Source organism: Platalea leucorodia (genome assembly GCF_965183815.1).
Source record: "Platalea leucorodia genome assembly, chromosome: W".
NCBI lineage: Eukaryota > Metazoa > Chordata > Aves > Pelecaniformes > Threskiornithidae > Platalea > Platalea leucorodia.
This window is the reverse complement of record NC_138859.1, coordinates 39,043,245-39,067,390: the sequence shown is the minus strand read 5'-3', so window position 1 is coordinate 39,067,390 and position 24,146 is coordinate 39,043,245. Positions and strand designations below refer to the sequence as shown.

General features: G+C 43.3%; 1 protein-coding gene across 1 annotated transcript in view; it reads right to left on the bottom strand.

The window, feature by feature from the left end:
* LOC309601970 (pikachurin-like) overlaps window positions 1-23,466 on the bottom strand; it is a gene marked incomplete at both ends in the record, with an annotated part of 55,640 nt that extends 32,174 nt beyond the window's left edge. The window contains 3 exons of the mRNA XM_082335225.1: window positions 607-777; window positions 9,309-9,396; window positions 23,355-23,466. Of these exons, the coding sequence (XP_082191351.1) occupies window positions 607-777; window positions 9,309-9,396; window positions 23,355-23,466 (371 nt within the window). The remainder of the gene's footprint in view (window positions 1-606; window positions 778-9,308; window positions 9,397-23,354) is intronic.
* Between the last annotated feature and the right edge of the window lie 680 nt (window positions 23,467-24,146).

Sequence of the window (24,146 nt, the reverse complement as noted above, 5' to 3'; positions counted from 1 at the left end):
ATTGCAACGTGCATGGCCTACATTGCTGCACAAATGCTGCACTTTTACAAAGTCGTGATTAGTCATGTGTATCTGAATGCATTTTCACCTAATATTTTTGCTATGCAGTTTCTGATCAAAAAGGGATGCTTACTTGTTTATATCATTATTTTCACGATTGTGCTTAATAGTTTGAGTCTTACTCCTCAGAAACCAGTATAGATTTGCTTTGGTCTTTCAGAGTTGTTTAAATTATACATGTAATATATACAGTTCAGTTCTGAAGAACAGAAAAAAAAGATGAACAATAGACTTGTCTCTCTCAGTTCTCCCCATGATATTCACTTATCAGTTCTGCATGAAGCTGGCACAAAAGTCAGTAAGCGGCAATCCAAAAATATCTGGCAATGACCTCCAGAGCAGAGAAATAACAGGAGAGTGCTTCTGTCTGGAGCTTTTCAGATCTTTGCTTTTGGCTTGACTTTCACAGGATGCTGCAAGCTCCATGGACAGGACCGAGAGGTGTCAGACTGGGGCTGCCTGTGCTTGGAGAGCGACTCCTTCCACCACCAGCCCTCCACAGGCTACCACAGATATACAGCTTTAATTACAAAAAGGTGGTTCTACTCACTGAACATTCGGATGATGTCACTCGGTGCGCTGGGAGGGCTGGATCCATAGGAGTTTGCTGCTCGGATGGCAAACTGATACTTCGTATTTGGGAGAAGTCCCTTGAGAACCATGGACTCTCTCTGGATCTGCTCTCTTATTACTGTCCAATTGCTGTCAAGGTCTGGCCTTCAGGATCAAAAAAAGCCAAGATCATAAATAATTAAAGCTGGCTTTAAACTTTCCTCAGAAATACACAAAATAAATGATATATAACCCTGCTAAATCATCACTGAAATATTCAGTATTATGGGGGCTTCATTCTGCTCCCCGTCTCTGTCTTCCAGCTCAGTGGGCTGGGTACCCTGAGAAAAATTGGTCTTACCGTTAAAGACTGAGGCAAAGAAGGCATTAAGTACCTCAGCCTTTTCCTTGTCCTCTGTCACTATGTTTGCCCCCGTATCCAATAAAGGATGGAGATTCTCCTTAGCCCTCCTTTTCTTGTTAATACATTTATAGAAACATTTTTTATTGTCTTTTACCGCGGTAGCCAAATTAAGTTCTGGTTGGGCTTTGGCCCTTCTAATCTTCTCCCTGCATATCCTCACAACATCCTTGTAGTCCTCCTGAGTTGCCTGCCCCTTCTTCCAAAGGTCATAAACTCTCCTTTTTTTCCAGAGTTCCAGCCAAAGCTCTCTGTTCAGCCAGGCCGGTCTTCTTCCCTGATGGCTTGTCTTTAGGCACATAGGGATGGCTTGCTCCTACGCCTTTAACATTTACTTCTTGAAGAATGTCCAGCCTTCCTGGACTCCTTTTCCCTTCAGGACTGCCTCCCAAGGGACTCTGTCAACCAGGCCCCTAAACCAGGCCCCTAAACAGGCCAAAGTCTGCCCTCCGGAAGTCCAAGGTAGCAGTTCTGCTAACCACATTCCTTACTTCTCCAAGGACTGAAAACTCTATCATTTCATGATCACTATGCCCAAGATGGCCTCCAACCGTCACATCACCCACCAGGCCTTCTCTGTTCGCAAACAACAGGTCCAGCGGGGCCCCTTCCCTAGTTGGCTCCCTCACCAGCTGTGTCAGGAAGTTCCCTCCCACACACTCCAGGAACCTCCTAGACTGTTTCCTCTCTGCTGTATTGTATTTCCAGTGGACATCTGGTAAATTGAAGTCCACCACGAGCACAAGGGCTAGCAATTGTGAGACTTCTCCCAGCTGCTTATAGAATATTTCACCTGCCTCTTCATCCTGGTTGGGTGGTCTATAACAGACTCCCACCAGGATATCTGCCTTGTTGGCCTTTCCCCTGATTCTCACCCATAAACACTCAAAACCATTTAATTTAATTTAAATTTAAACCATCACCATTGTTAATCTCTAGACAGTCAAAATGCTCCTTAACATACAGGGCTACCCCACCGCCTTTCTTTCCTTGCCTATCCCTTCTGAAGAGTTTATAGCCATCCATTGCAGCACTCCAGTTGTGAGAGTCATCCCACAATGGTTCCGTGATTGTAATTATATCATAGTTTTCCAGCTGCACAATGTCTTCCAGCTCCTCCTGTTTGTTGCCTGTGCTGCGTGCATTGGTGTAGATGCACTTCAGTTGGGCTATTGATCCTGCCACCTTTTTGGGGGGAGAAGCCCTAATTCCTATGTGACCATTCTCAGGTGCTTCCATGGTTTCTAACGCATCAACAAAATCTGAAATTTGATTTCCCAGGCAATTAGGTTAATCTACCCACATTGGAAAATCTGTATCCAAAGTCTTCTCCCCAGAAATGACCAAAAAACCAGAACAATAATGCAGAGAACCTGGCCTATGTATGTGGATTTTGCAACAAAATTCCCATGTCTGCCTTTGGACAATGCCTGGTTAAATCCTGATTCATACTGGAAGCCAGCTGCCAAGAAATGCTTGCTCTAAGTGCCATTATAATCCATCTGAAATCAGTAAAACCATTCACATGGCAGTTTGGTCTCAACACTGATGTAGGAAAACTAGAAATGCTTAAGTTCATATGCAGAGGGACATCTGAAAGGGAAGGGCTACTTCAAATACTTTGAGAGAGTATTCTGATGCTTTCACACCATTTCTACTCTCTCTAAAAGTGGTCTCTTCTTACCAAAGAGAAAATTGAATGAGAAGGTAAATGAATATAAACAAAATAAAAATGTAAACATTAAATCTAGGCCATCCAAAATATTCAAATTGAAGCCTGTGAAAGTAAAATAGGGACAGAAATGACCTTTCAGAGAAAATTATTCTAGTGTCTTTTTCTAAGATGTCCTTGTGATATTTATTACAGGAAATAACCTCCAAGTGCTCCCTGAATCTACTAATGTTTACGTAGGACTAGCTGCAAATGTCTCCAACAGTCTTCCAATCAAAATTATAGCACAAGGCAGGCATTTTGCATTTGTTTATTTGCAGCTAGAAGGAAATGCCAAAGTTAATGTATGTTTTCTTTTATCAGTCAATACAAGATTTATTGATCACTGAGGTTTCATTTCTTTGTGCCAGCAGGGCAAATGCACTGGCAAAGCAGTAGCTCCCAGCTGCCTGGCTCCTGTGTGCAATGGCACACAGGATGCGAATATTTCATTGTCTCGCTAAAAATAAAAATAAAATCAGACCATCTTAAGTCACCCTCCACCACCATTTCCTGGTAGATAGGAGGGCATTTATTTTGGCTATTTTTTCATTGTTTCCCTTCTCTGAGCTTTTGATGCCTGGGCCAAAATGAAAATGTACAGTGTTTTCCAAATGAAAGCTGTTAACATTGCTTCCTTCCTTGCTTAGCAATGTTTTCAATTTTTCTATACGCATCTTTTTCTGGCTCTAATTCCAAATAATTCCTGCTAGTTCAAGAACTGCCTTACAGTCACTTTGCAACAGACCCTGCCGATGTCTGTGCCCAAATGGAAACACATGCCTCTGATGAAGGGACCCAAAGAAGGTATTGCTCTCTACAAATATTTAGGAGATAACACAAACTGTAGTCTAGCCTTCAACTTCACTGACTGTCTCTCACAAGACTTCCTTCTACAGAAGCAAATAATAAAGAAATTGCCTGCAAACATGTAAGTATCTGCAGCTGAAGGAGAGGGAAAGAGGGAGATTTATCACTTGACCTTTGCTATTTCTCCAGAACTTTTCCTGTGCAAACAAATCAGTACAAGATGATAAAATGGCAAACAGATGGGGAGAGGAATGCAATAAACTCAGCTGGTGAATATGTTCAGGGCCAGCCAGCTCCTGTTTTCTAAGCTTAGAACATTTTGTTGAAAATTGTCTCAATGGTCCTTTTTCAGTTTGTGTCAACTTTTACACTGGAAGGGCTCATTTTGATGCCACTTTTCCCATCTTTCTGCAGAGCTATGTTCCCTGGACTGGCACAGGTCTCTGTCTCTGGCCAAGACCTCGCAGGGCTGCTCCGGATGATGTATCTGTGCATGGGGAAATCAGACAACTTCCATGGGCGTTTTCTGCTCTTGAAGTTGCAGCTGTGCATCTCCAATGCAGAAATACCATGCAGTAAGAATCTGGCCAGTGACAAAGTCAGAGAGCATTTTTAAAATAATAATCATATGGGTAAAGCCAATAGGACTGGATGGATATAAACCAAGGGCAGAATTCTGCCCCAAACATACCCAAAACATTTGGATTAGGGCTTTATGTTGAAATCTGGGGACTGATTCAACTTAAGAAAGGAAATGTTTCTTATATGGAGAACAGCAATTTTATATTCACTTGAACTTCCTTTTAAAATCACCTGGAAATGATTTAACAGAGTGAAGCACCTGCTAACAATCCATTCCAAGTTTTTTGCTTGTTCCTTTGTGCCATGTTTGTACTCATCTCAAGTAGCAAATTCAGCTCTACAAAATATTTTTAAAAATATTCCTACAAATAATAAATACAGTGACAAGTACAATGCATTCTTATTTACTATGGAAAATACTCATTGTAGAAAATAATACACTGTAGGATATTATTTTTAGTAATTATTATTATTTAGCTTTATTGTAACACTTTCTACAACATATCCCAACCAATTTGTGAGGTCAACTCTGAGGAAAAGAAAAATAGACAATTTTCTAACCTCATTCTTTTGATAAATCTTACTCTGATGCTGTCTAACGTTGTTAAGCATTTCCTCCTGAATGCCTACATCTTCCACTCCTCTTTCTTCATTAACTATCTTTTCAGGGATTTAACCCTCACAAATAGTGAGGTAAATGTTGAGGCAGATGTATCTGTTTCATGCATTAATCAGGAAAGCAGTATTAAAGGTATTTTTGCTGGGCATTAGGAGGTGTCTCCCTGGTCAGATCTGTTGTTTCGAGTTCTCTGCAAACAAAAGCAAATATGACTGTCCGATTCAGTGTAGCACCAGGGACAGCTAGTTCAACACGGAATGGATTCAGGGATAAATGAATGGACTGTTCGGTGGATAGCTAATTGGCTGGATGGTCGCATCCAGAGGGTAGTGGTCAATGGCTCAATGTCCAGATGGAGAACAGTGACGAGTGGTGTCCCTCAGGGGTCCATACTGGTGCCAGTGCTGTTCAATATCTTCATCAATGACATAGACAGAGGGATCGAGTGCACCCTCAGCAAGTTTGCAGATGACACCAAGCTGAGTGGTGCAGTTGACACGCCTAAGGGACAGGGATGCCATCCAAAGGGACCTGGACAGGCTGGAGAGGTGGGCCTGTGTGAACGTCATGAGGTTCAACAAGGCCAAGTGCAAGGTCCTGCACCTGGGTCGGGGCAATCCCCGGTATCAGTACAGGCTGGGGGATGAAGGGATTGAGTGCAGCCCTGAGGAGAAGGACTTGGGGGTACTGGTGGAGGAAAAGCTGGACATGAGCCAGCAATGTGCTCTCGCAGCCCAGAAAGCCAACCATATCCTGGGCTGCATCAAAAGAAGCGTGGCCAGCAGGTTGAGGGAGGCGATTCTGCCCCTCTCCTCTGCTCTGGTGAGACCCCACCTGGAGTACTGCATCCACCTCTGGGGTCCTCAGCACAGGAAGGACATAGACCTGTTGGAGAGGGTCCAGAGGAGGGCCACAAAAATGATCAGAGGGCTGGAACACGTCTCCTATGAGGAAAGGCTGAGAGAGCTGGGGTTGTTCAGCCTGGAGAAGAGAAGGCTGCAGGGAGACCTTATTGCGGCCTTTCAGTACTTCAAGGGTGCTTATAAGAAAGATGGGGACAGACTTTTTAGCAGGGCCTGTAGCAATAGGACAAGGGGTAATGGTTTTAAACTAAAAGAGGGTAGATTCAGACTAGATATAAGGAAGACATTTTTTATGATGAGGGTAGTGAAACACTGGAACAGGTTGCCCAGAGAGGCTGTAGATGCCCCATCCCTGGAAACATTCAAGGTCAGGTTGGATGGGGCTCTGAGCAATCTGATCTAGTCGTATATGTCCCTGCCAATTGCAGGGGGGATGGACTAGATGACATTTAAAGGTCCCTTCCATCCCAAAGCATTCTATGATTCTATGATAAACATTTTTTGGGGGGAAGTCTTGAAACTAATCAAGAAATTTTTCCACAGCACTGCTGAATCTGCTCCATCCTAACATCTGCATACTGATAAATCTTCCCTGTTTTAATATTATTAAATATTATTTAAATTATTACATTAATCATATAATATATTATTAAATAATATCAATATATAAAAATATTATTGAAATTATTATACTAATAAATCTTCCCAGCAGAACCCACATAATTCATTGCAGCAGAAGTTTCATGTCACTACTGAGATATTGAAAGAATTCCCCTGTATGTCAAAATTAATATTGAAAATTGTTGACTCCATCTACGTATCAAGGAGATGAAAAGGAAGTGATCTACTCTTTTAAGGGATATGCTGTTGAAATACTTGTGGTTCTGTAGAAGCTAGCTGACTATAAAAATTTGGATAAATTTGTCTCCAAATTTAGAAGACTGGGTAGGTATTCAATAGGTTACAAATTTGAGTATTCAAATGAAAATACCTAAGACATTTTTGAGAATTAATTTTAATAGTATCTTCAGGAAAAGGACCCAAACTAGTATATTTAAGTCCAAGGTCTTGCTTTAGGGGCTTTCATAAAAATGTCGCTTGTCATAAAATATTTCTCAGCATAAACCAATGGACTATTAACACTGAGCCTGCAAGCTTCCAAAGACACCATTAGCTGTTTTGGGTTTAACATATTCTTTTACACATTCCCTATGAACTGTGCAGTGAGCAGTAAGAAAGACCTAGATTCACCCTCCTGATTTTCAGCATTTAGCCAAGTTGGGATTGTGGTCTCCTTAGCGTCCTCTTATAGTCAACAGCAGAGCAGAGCCTGAGTTAGCCCAGCCCGTCCTACATCTGAAACTGCCTGCAGCCCTCCACTGCCTATAGTGAACCAAAAGGTCCCAAGGGAAACCCATGCAAGTGCCTAAATAAAGGCCCAAATTTAGACCCCGAGCAGAAACAGACTGCAGGTTAGCTCTGGTTCTGATTAGATTCTAGTATGTGCAAACAATTAATGTACTGAATTTTCATGAGGTTTTAATCCCCAATATCACAGTTAAACAAATGAAAAGGGTGTTTTTCCCTCATCTCAGTCTCCCAGCATGGTTTTTCTAGGGTAAAAGTAATTAAGTTAGTTCTAAGGGGACTGAAATGATTTAAACAATGTCATAGTTTCTAGACGTTTGTGCTGCACCCAAGAGAAATCATAGATTTGCATAAGAAAGTTATTAATTTTGAAAAAGCACAGGATAGTATTGTATTTCTTTGACATAAGAGGGCTTAATTCTAAATTTACTTGCACTGCTTTGTTTTGTTTTTACACTGGTTTAATTTCAACAGCTTTAACTTGTGTTGATACATTTTATAACGATTAAAACTATTTTCAGCAAAAGACAATGAAGCTTAAAGTTAAATCTTTACCTCTAATTGCCATTAGGGGTTATGGCTCATTGAACTTTCTTCAAATATATAATCAGGCTTCCAAGTCTAAGAGAGCATAATCCCAAAATTAACAAATACACTTCAAGCTTAGCTTTAAACCTCAAACTAAACAGTGTAATCAAAACATTGTGCCATTAGCAAATTCTTTCCCAAAGTCTAAAACAACGAAACACTGAAATTTCAATTACTCGCTTCTTTTGACTTAAACAGTGAAGGCAGCTTTCCACTCTCCAGCTGAACAAAAACATTCAAGGGTGCACTTTCACTGTGTCAGATGGAGATGATGGTGCCCGCTTCTTCTTCCATTAGCAGGTCCCTGTTGCTATGAAGAGGTGTACATAAACCTGCAGGCTCCACTTTCTGGCAAAAGCACGGAGGCGACAGAAGTTCGGTCAGTCAGAGCCCAACAAAATCCCTTCCCCATCCACTGAGCAAATGAGAGTTAAGAGATGGGGAGAAGAGAGAAAGGCTCAGAAAGATAACAAATGTGTTGGAAAAATAGGTATTGGAGAAATTTCATGGTAATTCTATAGCAGAGTTTACATGATGGCCATAAGATAACTTCAGCCCTCATGTCCTGCCTCCCAGTGCAATGAACATTGGATGGCTTCCTACTAAATATGGGGCATTTTGATTCAAACAAAAAGTGCAACATAAGTTCACAAGCGGGCTTTCAGCCTGGGAATTCTTTTCATTATATCAGTATCTTCTAGATTGTAACCATACTTTAAGGACTGAAAAACAATAGTTCATTCTGTCTGTTTTTACAACAACAATTCTTTTTAAAAAATGAATGTGTTTTTCCAAAGAATGATTTTTTGACCTTTACAGCTCAGAGTAGTTAAAGAAGCAATTCTCTCGTCTTATCCATGAACCTCAACTAAAACAACCTGTCATCAAGTGTTCACCCAAAGGATTAAACTTCCAAAGGTTGAATTTTGCATTCACTGTAAGGATAAACACAGGGGCAAGCACATGAAAATAAATAGCTTTGTATGCAGATATTAGCTTACACAAGCATATGAACAGTCAAGTATGAATACTTGTTTGTGCATGCAGATACAGCCACCTCCTCCTGACCCTTCATATGCATCTTATAAAAGCAACTTGACTGGCAACTTTTGACAGTTCAGTTCTATTACTGCAAATTTTAGAGAGTTCAACATAAAAGAAGAAAAAACAAAACACCCCCCCCCCCCCCCCCCCCCCCAAAAAAAAACCCACCACCTAAAAAGAAAGACTAACATTTCATGGAAACTTGATTAGCATTAGGATAACAAAGCAAGTCTGAGTCCTGCAAGCTCAAGACCCAGAAGACTTTTGTCAGTTAAAACTGCCCAACATACTGAGTTTGCAATCCCCAGATTATTTCCTATAGCAGCCCAGGGTACTCCTGCTCAGGGGAACTGCTCTGCCACAGACTCTTTTCTCAGCATGATTCAACAGCGTTTGATGACAGGAGAAACTTAAAACTTCATTCACCCAGGCTTTTATTAGAGGGAACACATCAAATTAGACCTTATTTTCTTCAATCAGAAGGTACGATTTATTGGTGATTTTATATCAAATTAGATTATTTCTGGTTTAGTCTTTAAAATTTCATGGTAATTCAACACACATCAAGAGCAAAACTAAGTGTACTATACACAGTGAGTAAAAAAATCACGAGAAGAATCTATACACAGTTAATAGAGCAATTTAGGAAAAAAAACCTGTAGTGCACAAACACTGACATTCGGACTTCACTGGCAAACTTGCCTGATAAACTCCACCATGTAGAACTGGATGGGAGAACTTCCCTCACTGACTCCAGATTTCCAGGATAACGCAATTTCTGAGGCATAATGTCAGTGGCGACTTTGTCACGGTATTTCCTGCTTTGCCTTGGCCCTGCAGATTTGCAGAAGAGAAGGGCAGAGGTGGGAAGCTCTGTTCCCCACCCCGCACTCCTCCCTGAAGCAAGGCTTTGCTCCCGGGAAGGCTCCAGCTCTGCAGAGAAGGGAGGGAGAAAGGAGGTTTTCCCCAGAGGGGAGCTCTGCACAGTGACCCATCCTTCCAGGTGTGAGACGGAAAAGCAGAAACTGATTTTTTAAAATAATTTTATAAGAGATAGATATAGAAAAAAAATTCTAGCTGTGGATGGTTACACACTGCAACCACTTTTGGGGAATTCCTGGTACTGAAGGTTATTAAAAGCAGGGTAGACCATTATCTCTGAGCAAAGGTCTAGTTTATACTTGTCCTGCCTTTGTCAAGAAGAACAGACAGGGCAATCTCTGGATAACTTTTACAGGCTTGTGTCTTTGATAATTACGGATCAGAGGCCAGTCTGACTAAAACACAAGTGCATAAACTGTACCTGCATCTGAGATACTTGGTGAAATATTTCTCGTAATGGAAATGCTTTTAATTTCCAGTACAAATGTAGTATAGATGCCTTTAAAAAGCCCCATCAAGACACTCCAGCTGCATAACCTCAGGTGCATTCCTGGAAGCCCAAGTCAAAATCATCAGCATTCGTGCCCCTAAAACTAGGCTTGCAATTTGGCTGTCAAAGCTTCAGTGCTGGTGCATAGCTGCCCTAATTCCTGACGTCTCTGCAGCATCTTGGCCTGGCAGAGGAAAATGATAGCCAGGTCCCTATTCCTGGAGAAGGGGCTGCACTGAGGCTCACCTCTCTGTGCTCCAGCCTACAGGATGCTTGAGCATGAAGCTCAATATTTTTCCTGGCTTGGGATTTCCTGGCTTGGATCAGACCTGCCTCATCCCTGCAGACGTGTCCAGTGGCCAGAGGGCTGCAGCTGGCCCTGCCTGCTGCCAGGGCCCTGCCTGCCCTGCTACTGCCTGCCTTCCCATCAGCTACTTCATAACTTAATATACTTAATAACTTAACTCATCAGCTACTTAAATAACTTAAAAAAAAAGTCTCTGGGAGGTTTAACATAAGTGTTAGAAAGTAGCTGAAAACAAGCAACAGCACGTTAGCATGTCTGTGCAATAAACTTTAATAATCAGTAGGATGTGCTGGATAAGAACCAGCATGCCAAGCACATTCCCTGGTATCCCTTCTGACCCCGTCTCCCTCCATGAGTTTCTATACTGGGACTACACTGGGAATAGCAATCAATTAAAAAGCCACTCAGCTGATGAGCAGCAGCAGCTTTCCAGCCAGGCACCCCAGCGGGTTTGCACATGCTGCCCAGGTGAGACAGACCTGGTGAGCCGTAGAGGAAACTCTGCACCCAAGAAAAACTGTGTCATCCAGAGGTGTAGTTTCATCCTACCAATGAGCAAAAGCAGCAGCTCGCTGCCAGTGGCAAGGGCAAGATCTCACGCCTTCTCCTGTCCTGCCACCTCCCCACTCCTCCATCCCTCTCCTTTCACATATTTACCTCTACCTTCCTACCCCAGGGCTTCTCCCTCCCCTTTTACACTGACTCGGGTGTCATGTAAGGGAATTCAACCCACTTCCACTAGAAAAAAAAAAAAATGGCTGTTCTCTTTTCTCTTGTGAGTTATGCATCTGAGGTATTAGGAAGCACGAACACCAGAGAAGCTCCACAAAACATGGCACTCCAAACACTACTGGAAGCAGAAACAGGAAAACATTAATGAAGTTGATCACACAGTGCTCAAAGTTCATAACTGAATCTTAAGCATTGTTGGTGAAAATAAACTCTACTAAGTAGGCTACTACTGTTCTGAAATGAAATGATAAAAATAAGGATAAAAGTCAGCCTGCTACATTTTATGAGCATTTATAACATGGGTAAAATACATGAGAAGCACATATCAAAGACTTTGTATTTATTATCAAAAAATACAGCTTCATTTTATATATATATAAAATAAAAATTTTCTTTTCCCATCAATCAATATCACTTAAGGGTATATTTTTCATGTGTTCGCTATCCAAAGCTTATTATCTTCAATGGGAACCATGGCAAAATTGCTCATGCTACTTGAAAAATGCTCTCCTTGATGTTTCTTAATCTCTTTGTTTTATCTACTACAAATTTCTCTCTTGCTGATACACAATACAAAACTGAACTCTTGAAGAAATAGTTTACTTGGTATAAGAAACAAAATTCAAGGGAAGCTTCTGGAAAAGTGGTAATATGTCAGATAGAAAAACCTCCATGTCTCTCTTGTACTGGGCAGCCCAGAACTGGACCCAGTACTCCAGATGTGTCTCATCAATGCTGAGTAGAGGGGAAGGATCACCTTCCTTGACCTGCTGGCAACACTCCTCCTAATGCAGCCCAGGATGCTGCTGGCCGCCTTTGCTGCAAGGGCACATCCACCAGGGCTGCCACTGCACAGTGATCCTAACCTGACTGGAGAAATCAGATCAATTGCAACTGTGATTTTATTAAAGGCTACTGAATGCCAGGTCAGGGAGGAAATCTGGCATCTTCTCAAGGAGCACGAAATTCTTCTTCAACTCAGTTCATCCATAAGAAACAGGATAATTTCACTACCTTCTGCAGTCAGCAAGTCTCTCTATTCACCAGCAGTATCAGTCAAAAACCACAGAGGCAATTCTTTGTGTCTATTAAGTGACTGAAATAGATGTGTTTTTTAAACCTGAATCCCCACATTAATGTAGTGTGGGACACAGCTGTGTATCCAAAGAGCCAGTAACAAGCAGTGGGATGCGAAAGCTGGGAGAATGACTGAGAGGGAATGACCCAGGCACAGTTACGATGTCCACAAAGGTAATATCTAACACTCCCTAATCCTCTCAAGGAGTTCCCTGTTCCACTGGCACATTGGCTTCTGCAGCTTGCAGAGTCCAGTCCTTTGGCACCAACCCTTACCATGGCTGCCTTACCATGCAAGCCATGCCCTTCTCTTGGCATCAGCTGGTTCAAACGGCTCTTTCTTTTCCCCTTTCTGCCCATTTTAGGTGCTGTCTAGTCCTTTTTCCAACAGAGACTTTCTTCCCCTCATATTCTGCAGGTTTCTTCTTTCATCCTCCCTATGATCACATCTTATGACTCCACAGAAGTAAATGGGTTGAATGCTCTCATCTCAGCCTACTAAGTCCATTAGCATATATATGGAGAGAGTTGCAATTCTTGACTGTATAGTTCACCATATCATAGCACTGCCATTATGACTGTTCAATTAAGATGAAAACAGTAGCAACCTGCACGCAATGGGTTCATGTGGGAATGGGAACGTCATGAAATGGGAACAGGAATTAAAAATGCCAGCAGGACATTGGTCTCTGTGTGCATGGCTGGAGTACCAGCTGCAATGCCACCATCTTTGTAAATAGTCATCTTCATAAAAAGCCTACTTATTTTTGGAAACATGTTGCCTTCTCCTGTGATTATCTAGAAAGCAGAGCTGAAACATTTCTGTTCCAAGTAACAAATTCTGGCTTGTGCTATCTCTAATTAAACCACAAAAGTTTTGGTCCTACTTTCCATTTGCAGTTTGACAGGTTTTGTTCATGTTTTTTCCTAAAATAATCTTCTAGTTGAAATTTCTCATGCATGAAAGAATTTAACTTGAGTGAAATTCTCTATAGTCTTTATGCTTAGTATTTTTTCAGAAGATTTTTTGAGCTCAGCAACACAAAGCTAGTCTTGGTTTAAAACTTTATATGTGCAATAATGCCTCTAACACATCAGAAGTATCGTAATGATTTTTTTATTTGAAAGCAGCATGCTCAACATTCACAAGATGCTAATTTCCCCTCATTTGAGAAAGACAATTTAAATTGCAAGTTCCAAATGTACACAGGTGTTGATATTTGACTGTACCATCATTTTCACAGGTGCCAGCAATTTTAAATGACTTTAAAAATCAAGAGAGGTGTGAAGAATAATTTGGCTTGGGATTCTTACAGCCTCAGATATCTTTCTGTGTGAGTTACACCAGTCTGACTATCCTCTGAGGACACAGGGAAAGTCAGAACTGCTCGGTGTCCCCTTCTCAGAACAACTGCCCTTAACACAACTGTTATCTGCACTGTTATTTAAAAAGTGTTTATTAACAATAAGGTAAATTGAAAGACACCCTATCACCACTCGGTGATACACACAGAAAGCCAGGTGCAGAATATGTTAGTACCTGCACATGGTTTATCTCTTCTAGGTCTAAAAATTATCCAGGATAACTTTTGCCAATGCTTGAATGAAAGATCTTTTTAAGAAAACAAAGCCAGTGTATTTTGATTATCCAATTACATGGCCAGCAAGTCACTAACAGAAGAAACAGTTTCTCCCACGGCCCAATAGTTCTCTTCTTCCTTTTGGATAAAAGGCTCCCTGGGTCAACATTGTGTGTATTTCTCTTTCATTGGAGGCCAAAATCCTGAGGACCTTTCCTCACGAGTAGTCCTTACTCCTGGGTGTAGTTACACTCCACTCAGTAGAAGAACTGGTGTGAACTCAGTGTATTTCACACTATATACCTCTCACCTGGAGAGTTTTATGGATCACCACACACCATATCATTAGCTAGGTTTGAGTTAGTTACCTGGTTTCAACTGAGCTTTCCCCCTAAGCCTCCAATTTTCAGTGGCTTATGCCCTCCTGAAACACTTAATTTCAAAGATGAATTCGTCTGTGCTTGTTCTCAGCTCAGCAACTCTGAAAAGTCTGAAAAAATAATGATGTTCATCTTTTTCTGTGGTTTGGATGTTCACATTAAGGAATTGTGGGGGTGTTGTTTTATATGAAAGAACTAATTTGGTTTTCATGTGTAAGCGTCTTTACTAAAAATAAAAAATAAAAGGAAATCAAATCTTGCCTGTTCTTACCCAAAATTATTTCCTTTCAGTTGGAATTAATTGTGAAGAACAGGTTTTGGGTTTTGTTGGTTTTTTTTATTTTGTTTTGGTTTTTTTTTTTTTCAGATAGATCATTTGTTTGCAGAGAAAAACATAAGGAAATTTGATTCAAGATCACATAGCTAACATAGTCTCCCATGTACCTGTGGTTTAGAAAGTCCTTTATTACATGATCACAGACCACTGCAGTACGTTCACCAATAAACATGGCACCAAATTGTACACTCTTTAATATATGAAATTATAAAGTCTGCAAAGACCTCTTCATGGTAATTTACTCAGATTACAGGCATCTTTTATATATTTTTATAACTTTTTAATATGAGAAAAACTTCTTTCTATAACCATTTATTTTAGTGTTTTACCTCATGTGTGGCAGAAAAACTGTGAAAAGGTCCTATCAGTCCTGGTTTGAGTCTCCATCATGAAGCAACAATGTTAGTCACCTATTTTTTTATTTTTTATTTGTAGTAAGACCACATTAAAGGGATATAAGCAAAACCAGGCATAAGGTCGAGTCCCAATATAAGTTTGATCTGAGGAATGGGAACTCCCAAGTATACTCCCAGCTAATTGATGAGTTCATGGGGCACTGAAAAGACCTCATCCACCGAAATTTACTGGTTTAAGACAACAGGGTACTCTCCTGCTCCTCAGGATATCTTTTGGGTGACCGATACTCAGAATCCCTTCCATTAAGTTTAAGAATGTGAATCTGAATGTTGGATGTGCTTGCTCATAATGAGCTATGCACAGTATACAGTGTGCCCTGTCTAGTCCAGTCACTGTGTATCTTCCAGAGAAAAAGAGGGTTTTTTTTCTGCAAGGCACGCTTGAAGATATGGAGGCATTCACCTACATATTATTACTAAGGTAATGCCTAGCAGCCTTGACTAAAATTGGGGTACAGCTGTGTTGAGCACTGTACAGAAATCCTATTACTGTCTAATGTGGCATGGTTGGAAAAGGATAAAAGTGCAAAACCACTCCAACCCCATTTTAAAAACTGAAAGTCTGGCCTGGGAAGGACTTGCAAACTCTCAAAGCAAGTCTCTGACAGCCTCAAGACAGAAGGATTTCCCAAGGCTCACTCTAGTGCCTTAACTCCAAAACAATCCCTCTTCTCTAAAGCATCACTGGGAATCCCAATGTCTGGTACAGGTATAATTTCACCAATTTTTAAACATTTCTTGGATAATTTTACCTTTCTGAACACTGGTGGAAGTCTGCATAGTAGTTTTGGAGGGGGCATTGACAAAATGGTGCCCAAGAAAAACATTTACCGAAAGTTTCCTTTTACAGAGAAAGAGCGGTTTCAGGATGGAAAGGATGGAACATGTTTAGACTAACTAAAATCAGAAAACATACTTCAAAATGAGTGATTAACAGTGACATACCAAGTAACATGCTCAACTGAAATAATTTAGTGCATTCCCATTGCTGCCCTGGAGGATATTAGGGGAATTCTCGTATCTATGTGAGGTGGTGATGGGATTGATCAGCGTAAGCAGGATTTACCAGAGTACGAGCCCCAGAGTTATGACAGCAAGTCCAATCAAAATGAAAATATGTCACACAACATTGTGAAACAACTTACACCCAAATGCGATAAACAACAACAAATACATATATAATTAGTGCTTAGTTGATTTTATTGGCATTGAAGACATCAATCAGTGTAGTCTGATAGCACACGTTTTGGCCTATGTCTGAAACAATAAAAGAATTATATCAATCTTCCCCCAAACAAATTATTCACATCTTCTTTATTAGTTTTAGCTCACAGATATGCACCGTCTCTACCAGCTCTGCAGCCCTCGCATTAGGAATCATTCAGCTTCAGACTCATTCCTTTTCTCAGATACTTCAAATTCAGCAGCAGATCAACCTCATCCTTGCATACTTTACATGTAGGATTTATTATGACAGTGAATTACAACTCATTCTATTGTTGGTCCAAAAAAATTGTAATATTTAAAAAACTAAAATAAGCACCTTCTTTGCCAAAGACTGCTACGTTTTCCATATCTGTAGACGTGATTTTCAATGTAGCTTGACCTATTCTGATACCTAAATAGGCTAGACTTTCAAAAGTGTTCCATATTCAACAGTTCTTATTACAGCCAGATTTTCTAAAGAATACAAGTATCGCAGTGCCAAGTTCTTTGGAAAAAATTCATTTACTGTAGTGTTGACCAGGGATCTGGGCTCTTTCGAAAATCTGGCCCTGATATTGAGTGCTACACTCTTGTAAAGTCTTCAGACTTTAACGGGTCTGATTCCTCCAGCATTTACACATGAAGTCAGTTATGTCTAACATTATGGACATCTGGGAAATAGATAAGATTCAAGCCCAATTCTTTGTTTATATTAGTTGGCAAGCATAATATATAAAAAAAGGATTCCTAAGCATCAGATATGAATGTTTTATTTTCTCCATGCAGACCAACTCAACAATTTTAATATTTTACAGGGCGTTGGAACTTTACACTCTGATACTAAAAAAGTAACAATGCAATATAGTGCAGCAAGTTCATGCCATGAACATCCATGGAAAATCAGCTAAGTGGTCAGCTCTTTCTCCTATAATTCTCTAAAATCATAGAACCATTAAAATTCAATATTATTACATTTATATTAGTAGTAGCATTACACATTGGGGGCTAGGTTTAGGCTCTCCAGCCTTCAACCAGTTGACCAAAACTTGAAACAGAAGCGGCGAAAATCTGTGTCTTTGCAGAAGGCAAAAGCAATAAAACAATTTGAAAGCAGCAGCATGAGTGCCAACTTCTGGAGGTACAAGATTTAGAGAATCCCAGCCTAATCTGTTCCCAACTATGCTATTCACCACACGGTGTCTAAGGATTTGTTTTAAGCCCTTCCCAAAGTGTCTGTCGTCCCATTTCCTTGTCTCCAGCGAATGTATCATGTAACTGTAAATAAATGTTCAAATGAGTTTAGCAGTCATCAGGACGTTTTGAATTTGAGCACAACAGCTTTTTTCCCTGAAGTTTAATTTAACAAGTTGCATTTGAAGCTATTTTACTATATATTTTATTTTTAACTTCTCAGACAGATTTCTCACTCTGCTGCTTTCTTGGGATTACAAAATTGATCTTTGTAAGCTGAGCCCTGAATGAAAAACTTGGAAAAATGGAGATGCATTTGACTATCTTTTTTCTTTTGACCCACAGGACCTGCCAGTCAGCTCCCGTTATTGAAGATGAACTGGTTTTATCACTTCTCTCTTAATACAATGTTTTTCTTTAACCTCAGTTACAATTCCTGTACAAGTCCCACTTCTATTGCTATTAAAAGGGCAAAGTGAAAGGGAAAAGAAATTTTAAAGAACTTATTACTATCGTATCTCTTCTTCGCTCACTACTTCTGGATGTGTGAGTAAATGATAGTTCCTTTTCACTCTTAACCACCCAGCATGTGATATGCTGCAGAACAAGGCAGAGATGTGAGCTACCTGGAACTATACCTGTTCTCAGTATTTTGACAGCAACATTTCACAGTAGGGACCCAGCCGCAGGATTCTTGGAAGCCCGCAATTCCAATAGCCCTTGGCAGAATGCAGATGGGATTTAAATTATATACTGCTGCACACAAGCTCTCTGGGGGATTTCCCTCTTCAAATCTTGCTACAAGTGAATTTTCAAATCTTTGCACACATTTTGAAAAAAATGTTCCCATATAAAACTGGCTACTAATACAACAAAGAAATAGAAAAGCAACGATTGAATCAGTCAGTGAACCTGAAATAATGTTATAAAAAAAATGAACATAAAATGTGTAGCTAACAAAAGTAAGGTAAACACAATGTTAGCATATTAATTTATCTCCACCACAGTACTACAAATAATTTATTTCCAAGTTATAAAATGGTTTCATTCAATGCACAGGAATACATTTCCACTAGGTCTGTCATTCTGCTGTGATTAGGGGAAACAAGTATGCCAATACGGCAGAGGAATCTTTAAAAGATATTTACACATTTCCATCCCCAACTTCACATATCTGGTATTTTAACACAAGCTACTAATCATCTCATTCACAACTACTGTCTATCTAATTTCCTCAAGTACTTAATGGTAGCTATTATGATAACCAAGGATCATAGGACTAGATCCCTAAGAGACAAGGTCAGACCAGTAAAATTAGCCATCTGTCCAATAAGGGCTTTAAGCTCAGGTTGTATTTCATAGAATCACAGAATCATACAATCGTTAAGGTTGGAAAAGACCCTTAAGATCATCGAGTCCAATCGTTAACCTATCACTGCCAAGTCCACCACTAAACTATGTCCTTGAGCACCACATCGACCTGTCTTTTAAATATCTCCAGGGATGAAGACTCAACCACTTCCCTGGGCAGCCTGTTCCAATGTTTGACCACCCTTTTGATGAAGAAGTTTTTCCTAATATCTAACCTAAACCTCCCCTGGCGCAGCTTGAAGCCATTTCCTCTAGTCCTATCACTTGTTACTTGGGAGAAGAGACCGACCCCCACCTGGCTACAACCTCCTTTCAGGTAGTTGTAGAGAGCAATAAGGTCTCCCCTCAGCCTTCTCCAGACTAAACACCACCAGTTCCCTCAGCCGCTCCTCATAAGACTTGTTCTCTAGACCCTTCACCAACTTCGTTGCCCTTCTTTGGACACGCTCCAGCACCTCAATGTCCTTCTTGTAGTGAGGGGCCCAAAAATGAACACAGTACTCGAGGTGTGGCCTCACCAGTGCCGAGTACAGGGGCACTATCACCTCCCTGGTCCTGCTGGCCCCACTATTCTTGATACAAGCCAGGATGCCATTGGCCCTCTTGGCCACCTGAGCACACTGCTGGCTCATGTTCAGGCGGCTGTCAACCAACACCCCCAGGTCCTTTTCCACCAAGCAGCTCTCCAGCCACTCCTCCCCCAGCCTGTAGCGTTGCATGGGGTTGTTGTGACCCAAGTGCAGGACCCGGCACTTAGCCTTGTTGAATCTCATACAGTTGGCCCCGGCCCAACGATCCAGCCTGTCCAGGTCCCTCTGCAGGGCCTTCCTACTCTCCAGCAGATCGACACTTCCACCCAACTTGGTGTCATCTGCAAACTTCCTGAGGGTGCACTCGATCCCCTCATCCAGATCATCAATGAAGATATTGAACAGGACCAGCCCCAACACTGAGCCCTGGGGAACACCACTTGTGACCGGCCGCCAACTGGATTTGACTCCATTCACCACCACTCTCTGGGCTCCGCCGTCCAGCCAGTTTTTAACCCAGCGCAGAGTGCACTTATCCAAGCCATGAGCAGCCAGCTTCTCCAGGAGAATGCTGTGGGAGACAGTGTCAAAGGCCTTACTAAAGTCCAGGTAGACAACATCCACAGCCTTCCCCTCATCCACCAAGCGGGTCACCTTGTCATAGAAGGAGATCAGGTTAGTCAAGCAGAATCTTCCCTTCATGAACCCATGCTGGCTGAGCCTGATCCCCTGGTTGTCCCGCACTTGCTGCATAATGGCACTCAGGATGATTTGTTCCATGACCTTCCCTGGCACCGAGGTCAGGCTGACAGGCCTGTAGTTCCCCGGATCCTCCTTCCGGCCCTTCTTGTAGAGGGGCGTCACATTTGCTAGCTTCCAGTCATCTGGGACCTCCCCGGTTGACCAGGACTGCTGATAAACGATGGAGAGTGGCTTGGCCAGCTCCTCTGCTAGCTCCCTCAGTATCCTCGGGTGGATCCCGTATGGCCCCATGGACTTGTGCGCATCCAGGTGGAGGAGCATTTCAGTGATTGTCACCTCTTTGACAACCGGGGCTTCATCCTGCACCCTATCTCCATCTCCCAGCTCAGGGAGCTGAATACCCTGAGGATGACCAGCCTGACTATTAAAGACTGAGGCAAAGAAGGCATTAAGTACCTTAGCCTTCTCCTCATCCTTCGTGGGAAGGTTACCTTCTGCATCCAACAAAGGAGGGAGATTCTCCCTGGCCCTCCTTTTGTCACTGATATATTTGTAAAAATTTTTTTTGTTGTCTTTAACTGCAGTGGCCAGTTTAAGTTCTAGCTGGGCCTTCGCCTTTCTGATCTTCTCCCTGCATATCCTCACAACATCCTTGTAGTCCTCCTGAGTCACCTGCCCCTTCTTCCAAAGGCGGTAAGCTCTCCTTTTTTTCCTGAGTTCCAGCCAAAGCTCTCTGTTCAGCCAGGCCAGTCTTCTCCCCCGCCTGCTCGACTTGCGGCACATGGGGACAGCCTGCTCCTGCGCCTTTGAGACTTCCTCCTTGAATAACATTCAGCCTTCCTGGACTCCTTTGCCCTTCAGGACTGCCTCCCAAGGGACTCTGTTAACCAGACTCCTAAACAATCCAAAGTCGTCTTCTAAAGTTCAGGGTAGCGGTTTTGCTGACCCCCTTCCTTACTTCTCCAAGAATTGAAAACTCTATCATGTCATGGTCACTGAGCCCAAGACAGCCTCCCACCACCACATCACCCACCAGGCCTTCTCTGTTTGTCAACAGCAGGTCCAGCGGGGCACCTCCCCTGGTTGGCTCGCTTACCAGCTGCATCAGGAAGTTATCTATCTTCCACACACTCCAGGAACCTCCGAGCTGTGTTGTATTTCCAGCAGACATCTGGTAAGTTGAAGTCTCCCATGAGAACAAGGGCTAGGGATTGTGAGACTTCAGCCAACCACTTGTGGAATACTTCGTCTGTTTCCTCGTCCTGGTTGGGTGGTCTGTAACAGACTCCCACCAGGATGTCTGCCTTGTTAGCCTCCCCCCTGATCTTAACCCATAAGCACTCAACCTTATCATTACCGTCGTTGAGCTCTAGACAGTCAAAACACTCTCTAACGTACAAGGCTACCCCACCACCTCTCCTTCCTTGCCCATCCCTTCTGAAGAGCTTGTAGCCATCCATTGCAACACTCCAGTTGTACGAGTCATCCCACCATGTTTCCGTGATGGCGACCACATCATAGTTTTCCTGCCGCACAATGGCTTCCAGCTCCTCCTGTTTATTGCCCATGCTGCGTGCATTGGTGTAAATGCACTTCAGTTGGGCTTCACCAACACAGGCATGCCACCCCTAGGCTCATCCCTAGCAAGCCTGGTTTTATCCCCTTCCCCCTTCGCATCTAGTTTAAAGCTCTCTCAATGAGGCCAGCTAACTCCTGGGCCAGGATCCTTTTCCCCCTTTGCGACAGGTGAACCCCATCTGTCTCCAGCAGGCCTGGTGCCATGTAAACTGCCCCATGGTCGAAAAACCCAAAATTCCGCCGCTGGCACCAGCCTCTGAGCCATGTGTTGATGAGGTGGGTCTTCCTTTCCGTATGCCTTCTGGCTACTGACGGGATGGAGGAAAACACTACCTGCGCTCCTGATCCTTCAAGCAATCGCCCTAGTTCTCTGAAGTCCCTTTTGATCGTCTTTGTGCCTCTATCAGCTACCTCATCACTGCCGACTTGAACAACCACTAGTGGGTAATAATCGGAAGCTTTTACCAGCCTAGGGAGCTTCCTGGTAACGTTTCTTATCCTTGCCCCAGGGAGGCATCAGACTTCCCTATGGGATAGGTCTGGTCGGATTATCGGGCCTTCTGTTCCCCTCAGAAGCGAGTCACCTACGACAATTAACCTTCTTTTTTTCTTACCAGTGGCCGTTGTAATGCATGGGGCTGACTGCTTCCCCCCAGTCAACCCTTTGGATGGAGTATTAAGTTTCCAACTGCACAGGCATTTTTTTTCTCACAAGAGCAAGAGAATGCACAATACTGATTCTAAAAAACAGCAATACAAATCTTTTAACACTGTGGAATATATACAAAAAGGGTCTGATCCTGCAAACGCTTTGTCAGCTGAGGCAAAATTTACTAAACTTGTTATATTTTCCATTGATCTGATCCCGGTGAAGTCAGTGATAAAAATCGGGGTTGGCCTCAAAGACTCTAGGATAGTCCCAGTGTTTGAGACAGTCTTGGGCATCAGTATTTTCTCTTAGCACCACAATTTTTAAGTTATGCAGAACGCCAAACTTCACCATGCACTGTGTCCCATCTCACCATTTACATTTTACCTTACTGTTTCATAAGCTGCTCAGAGTCCAGGTTTTTAACTTTCAACCACTAAGGACCATGTACCACCTTGATTGACATGCAAAACCCTGCCAACAGCAGTGGGAACTCTCCCGCAGGTCACTGCTAACATTCAGCCAGACGGAAGCAGGACCTTGAAGCACCCCACATCATGCTTTGTACAGAATAACTAAAGTTTTAAAATGAAATTATTGCTTCCCTAGCCATTTTCTTTCACATTTACTACTCTATGTCTTACATTATTCACTACCATACAAATAAATGTCACAGCCAAAGCACAGCCTTGCTGACAGAAAACCTCTGACTGGCACAGAGGTTCACCTGGCTCCTAATTCTGCTCAAGCAGCACCACAGGTTACGGGCTCCAGGGAAAATGGATAAAAATTTTGCCGATTACTTCTGCAGCAGCTGTCGGGTCTTGGTCTGTAACTTGAGCGAACCCATCGGCATTGGGTGGAAAATGCCAGAGAAAATGGATCTTACACTGATTCTGCAACTTCGCTGCTTCCAATGGCACATTCCTTGACATTTCCTGGGCATCCTCTCCCACCCGCAGATGGGAGGACAAAGCAGGGGCTTGCAGGGAAGGGCAGGGAGCGGCCCCTGCTGCGGGGCTCTGTCCGTCCTGAGCTCACGGACAAGTTCATTTCACACGACAGCGCCACGACCTGACCCCAAACGCCAGCGGCCGCCCGAGAAGCGGCCGGCTGCGAGCAGTGCCCCGCCACCGCTGCCCGGCCGGCGGAGCTCCCGCCCGGCCCCGCTGGCGTCTCCCTGCTCTGCGGCAAACGCCAGTTTTAAAGGGACGCGAAACTTTGCTTGGTGCAAGCGCGGCACTGAAAGGGCATCTCCCCACCCTAGGAACAGCCTGCGCACCCGCCGGGCACCGCCGTCCGCCCTACCTTGCCGGCGGGGGATGCTTCTCCGCGGCACCGCCGCGCACCCGATGCACGAAGCCAGGAGCAGCAGCGAGGCGAGGCGGCGGCGGCAGCGGCGGTGGCAGCGGCCCGGCATCTCCATGTGCACTGCGTTACCCCGCCGCCGCCCGCGAGGCGCCACCGACCGCCGCTCCGCAGCCCCCAGCCCCGACTCGGCCCTGATCGGGGTCGGGGCATTCCCTGCCGGGTGACCCCCGTGCCCTTGGCAGGCCGGCCCTGCCCGCGGCCTCTCCGCCGAGGCACCCTCGGCCCCCAGGGTTGTCCCTGCCCTGCAGGGGAGACACTCGGGGTCCCCCCAGGGCACCTTGGGGCCGTGTGTCACCCCTTCCTCAGCGAAGACCCCTCAGGATGCAGCCTGGCCTCCCTCAGCCCAGCCCTGCCCTCTACGGACCACAACTCGGCTTCTCTTCCCTCCAGGGGGCATCGGCATTGACACTTTGGTTCACGGTTTCCTCTTTTTTTGCCTGGGAGGGACGGGGCTGAAGTGGTAGCCAAGTCATGGGGTGAAGGCAAAGCTGGGGAGAGGATTCGGTGAGGAAGTTGTTGCTGAGTTAAGAGGATAAATTAAGTTTAATACACCCAGATGGAGGCTGAGACCTATCCAGCCACTCAGACTAATATAGAAACCCCTGTGGAGATTAGAGGGGATGGGGAGGGGTGGAGGAGGAAGGCAAGGGGAAGTCATGGAGTTCAAGGATCCCACAAAAAAACCAGGGATGAGCAAGAAGAAGCCCAAAGCATCCTTTCAGAACAATA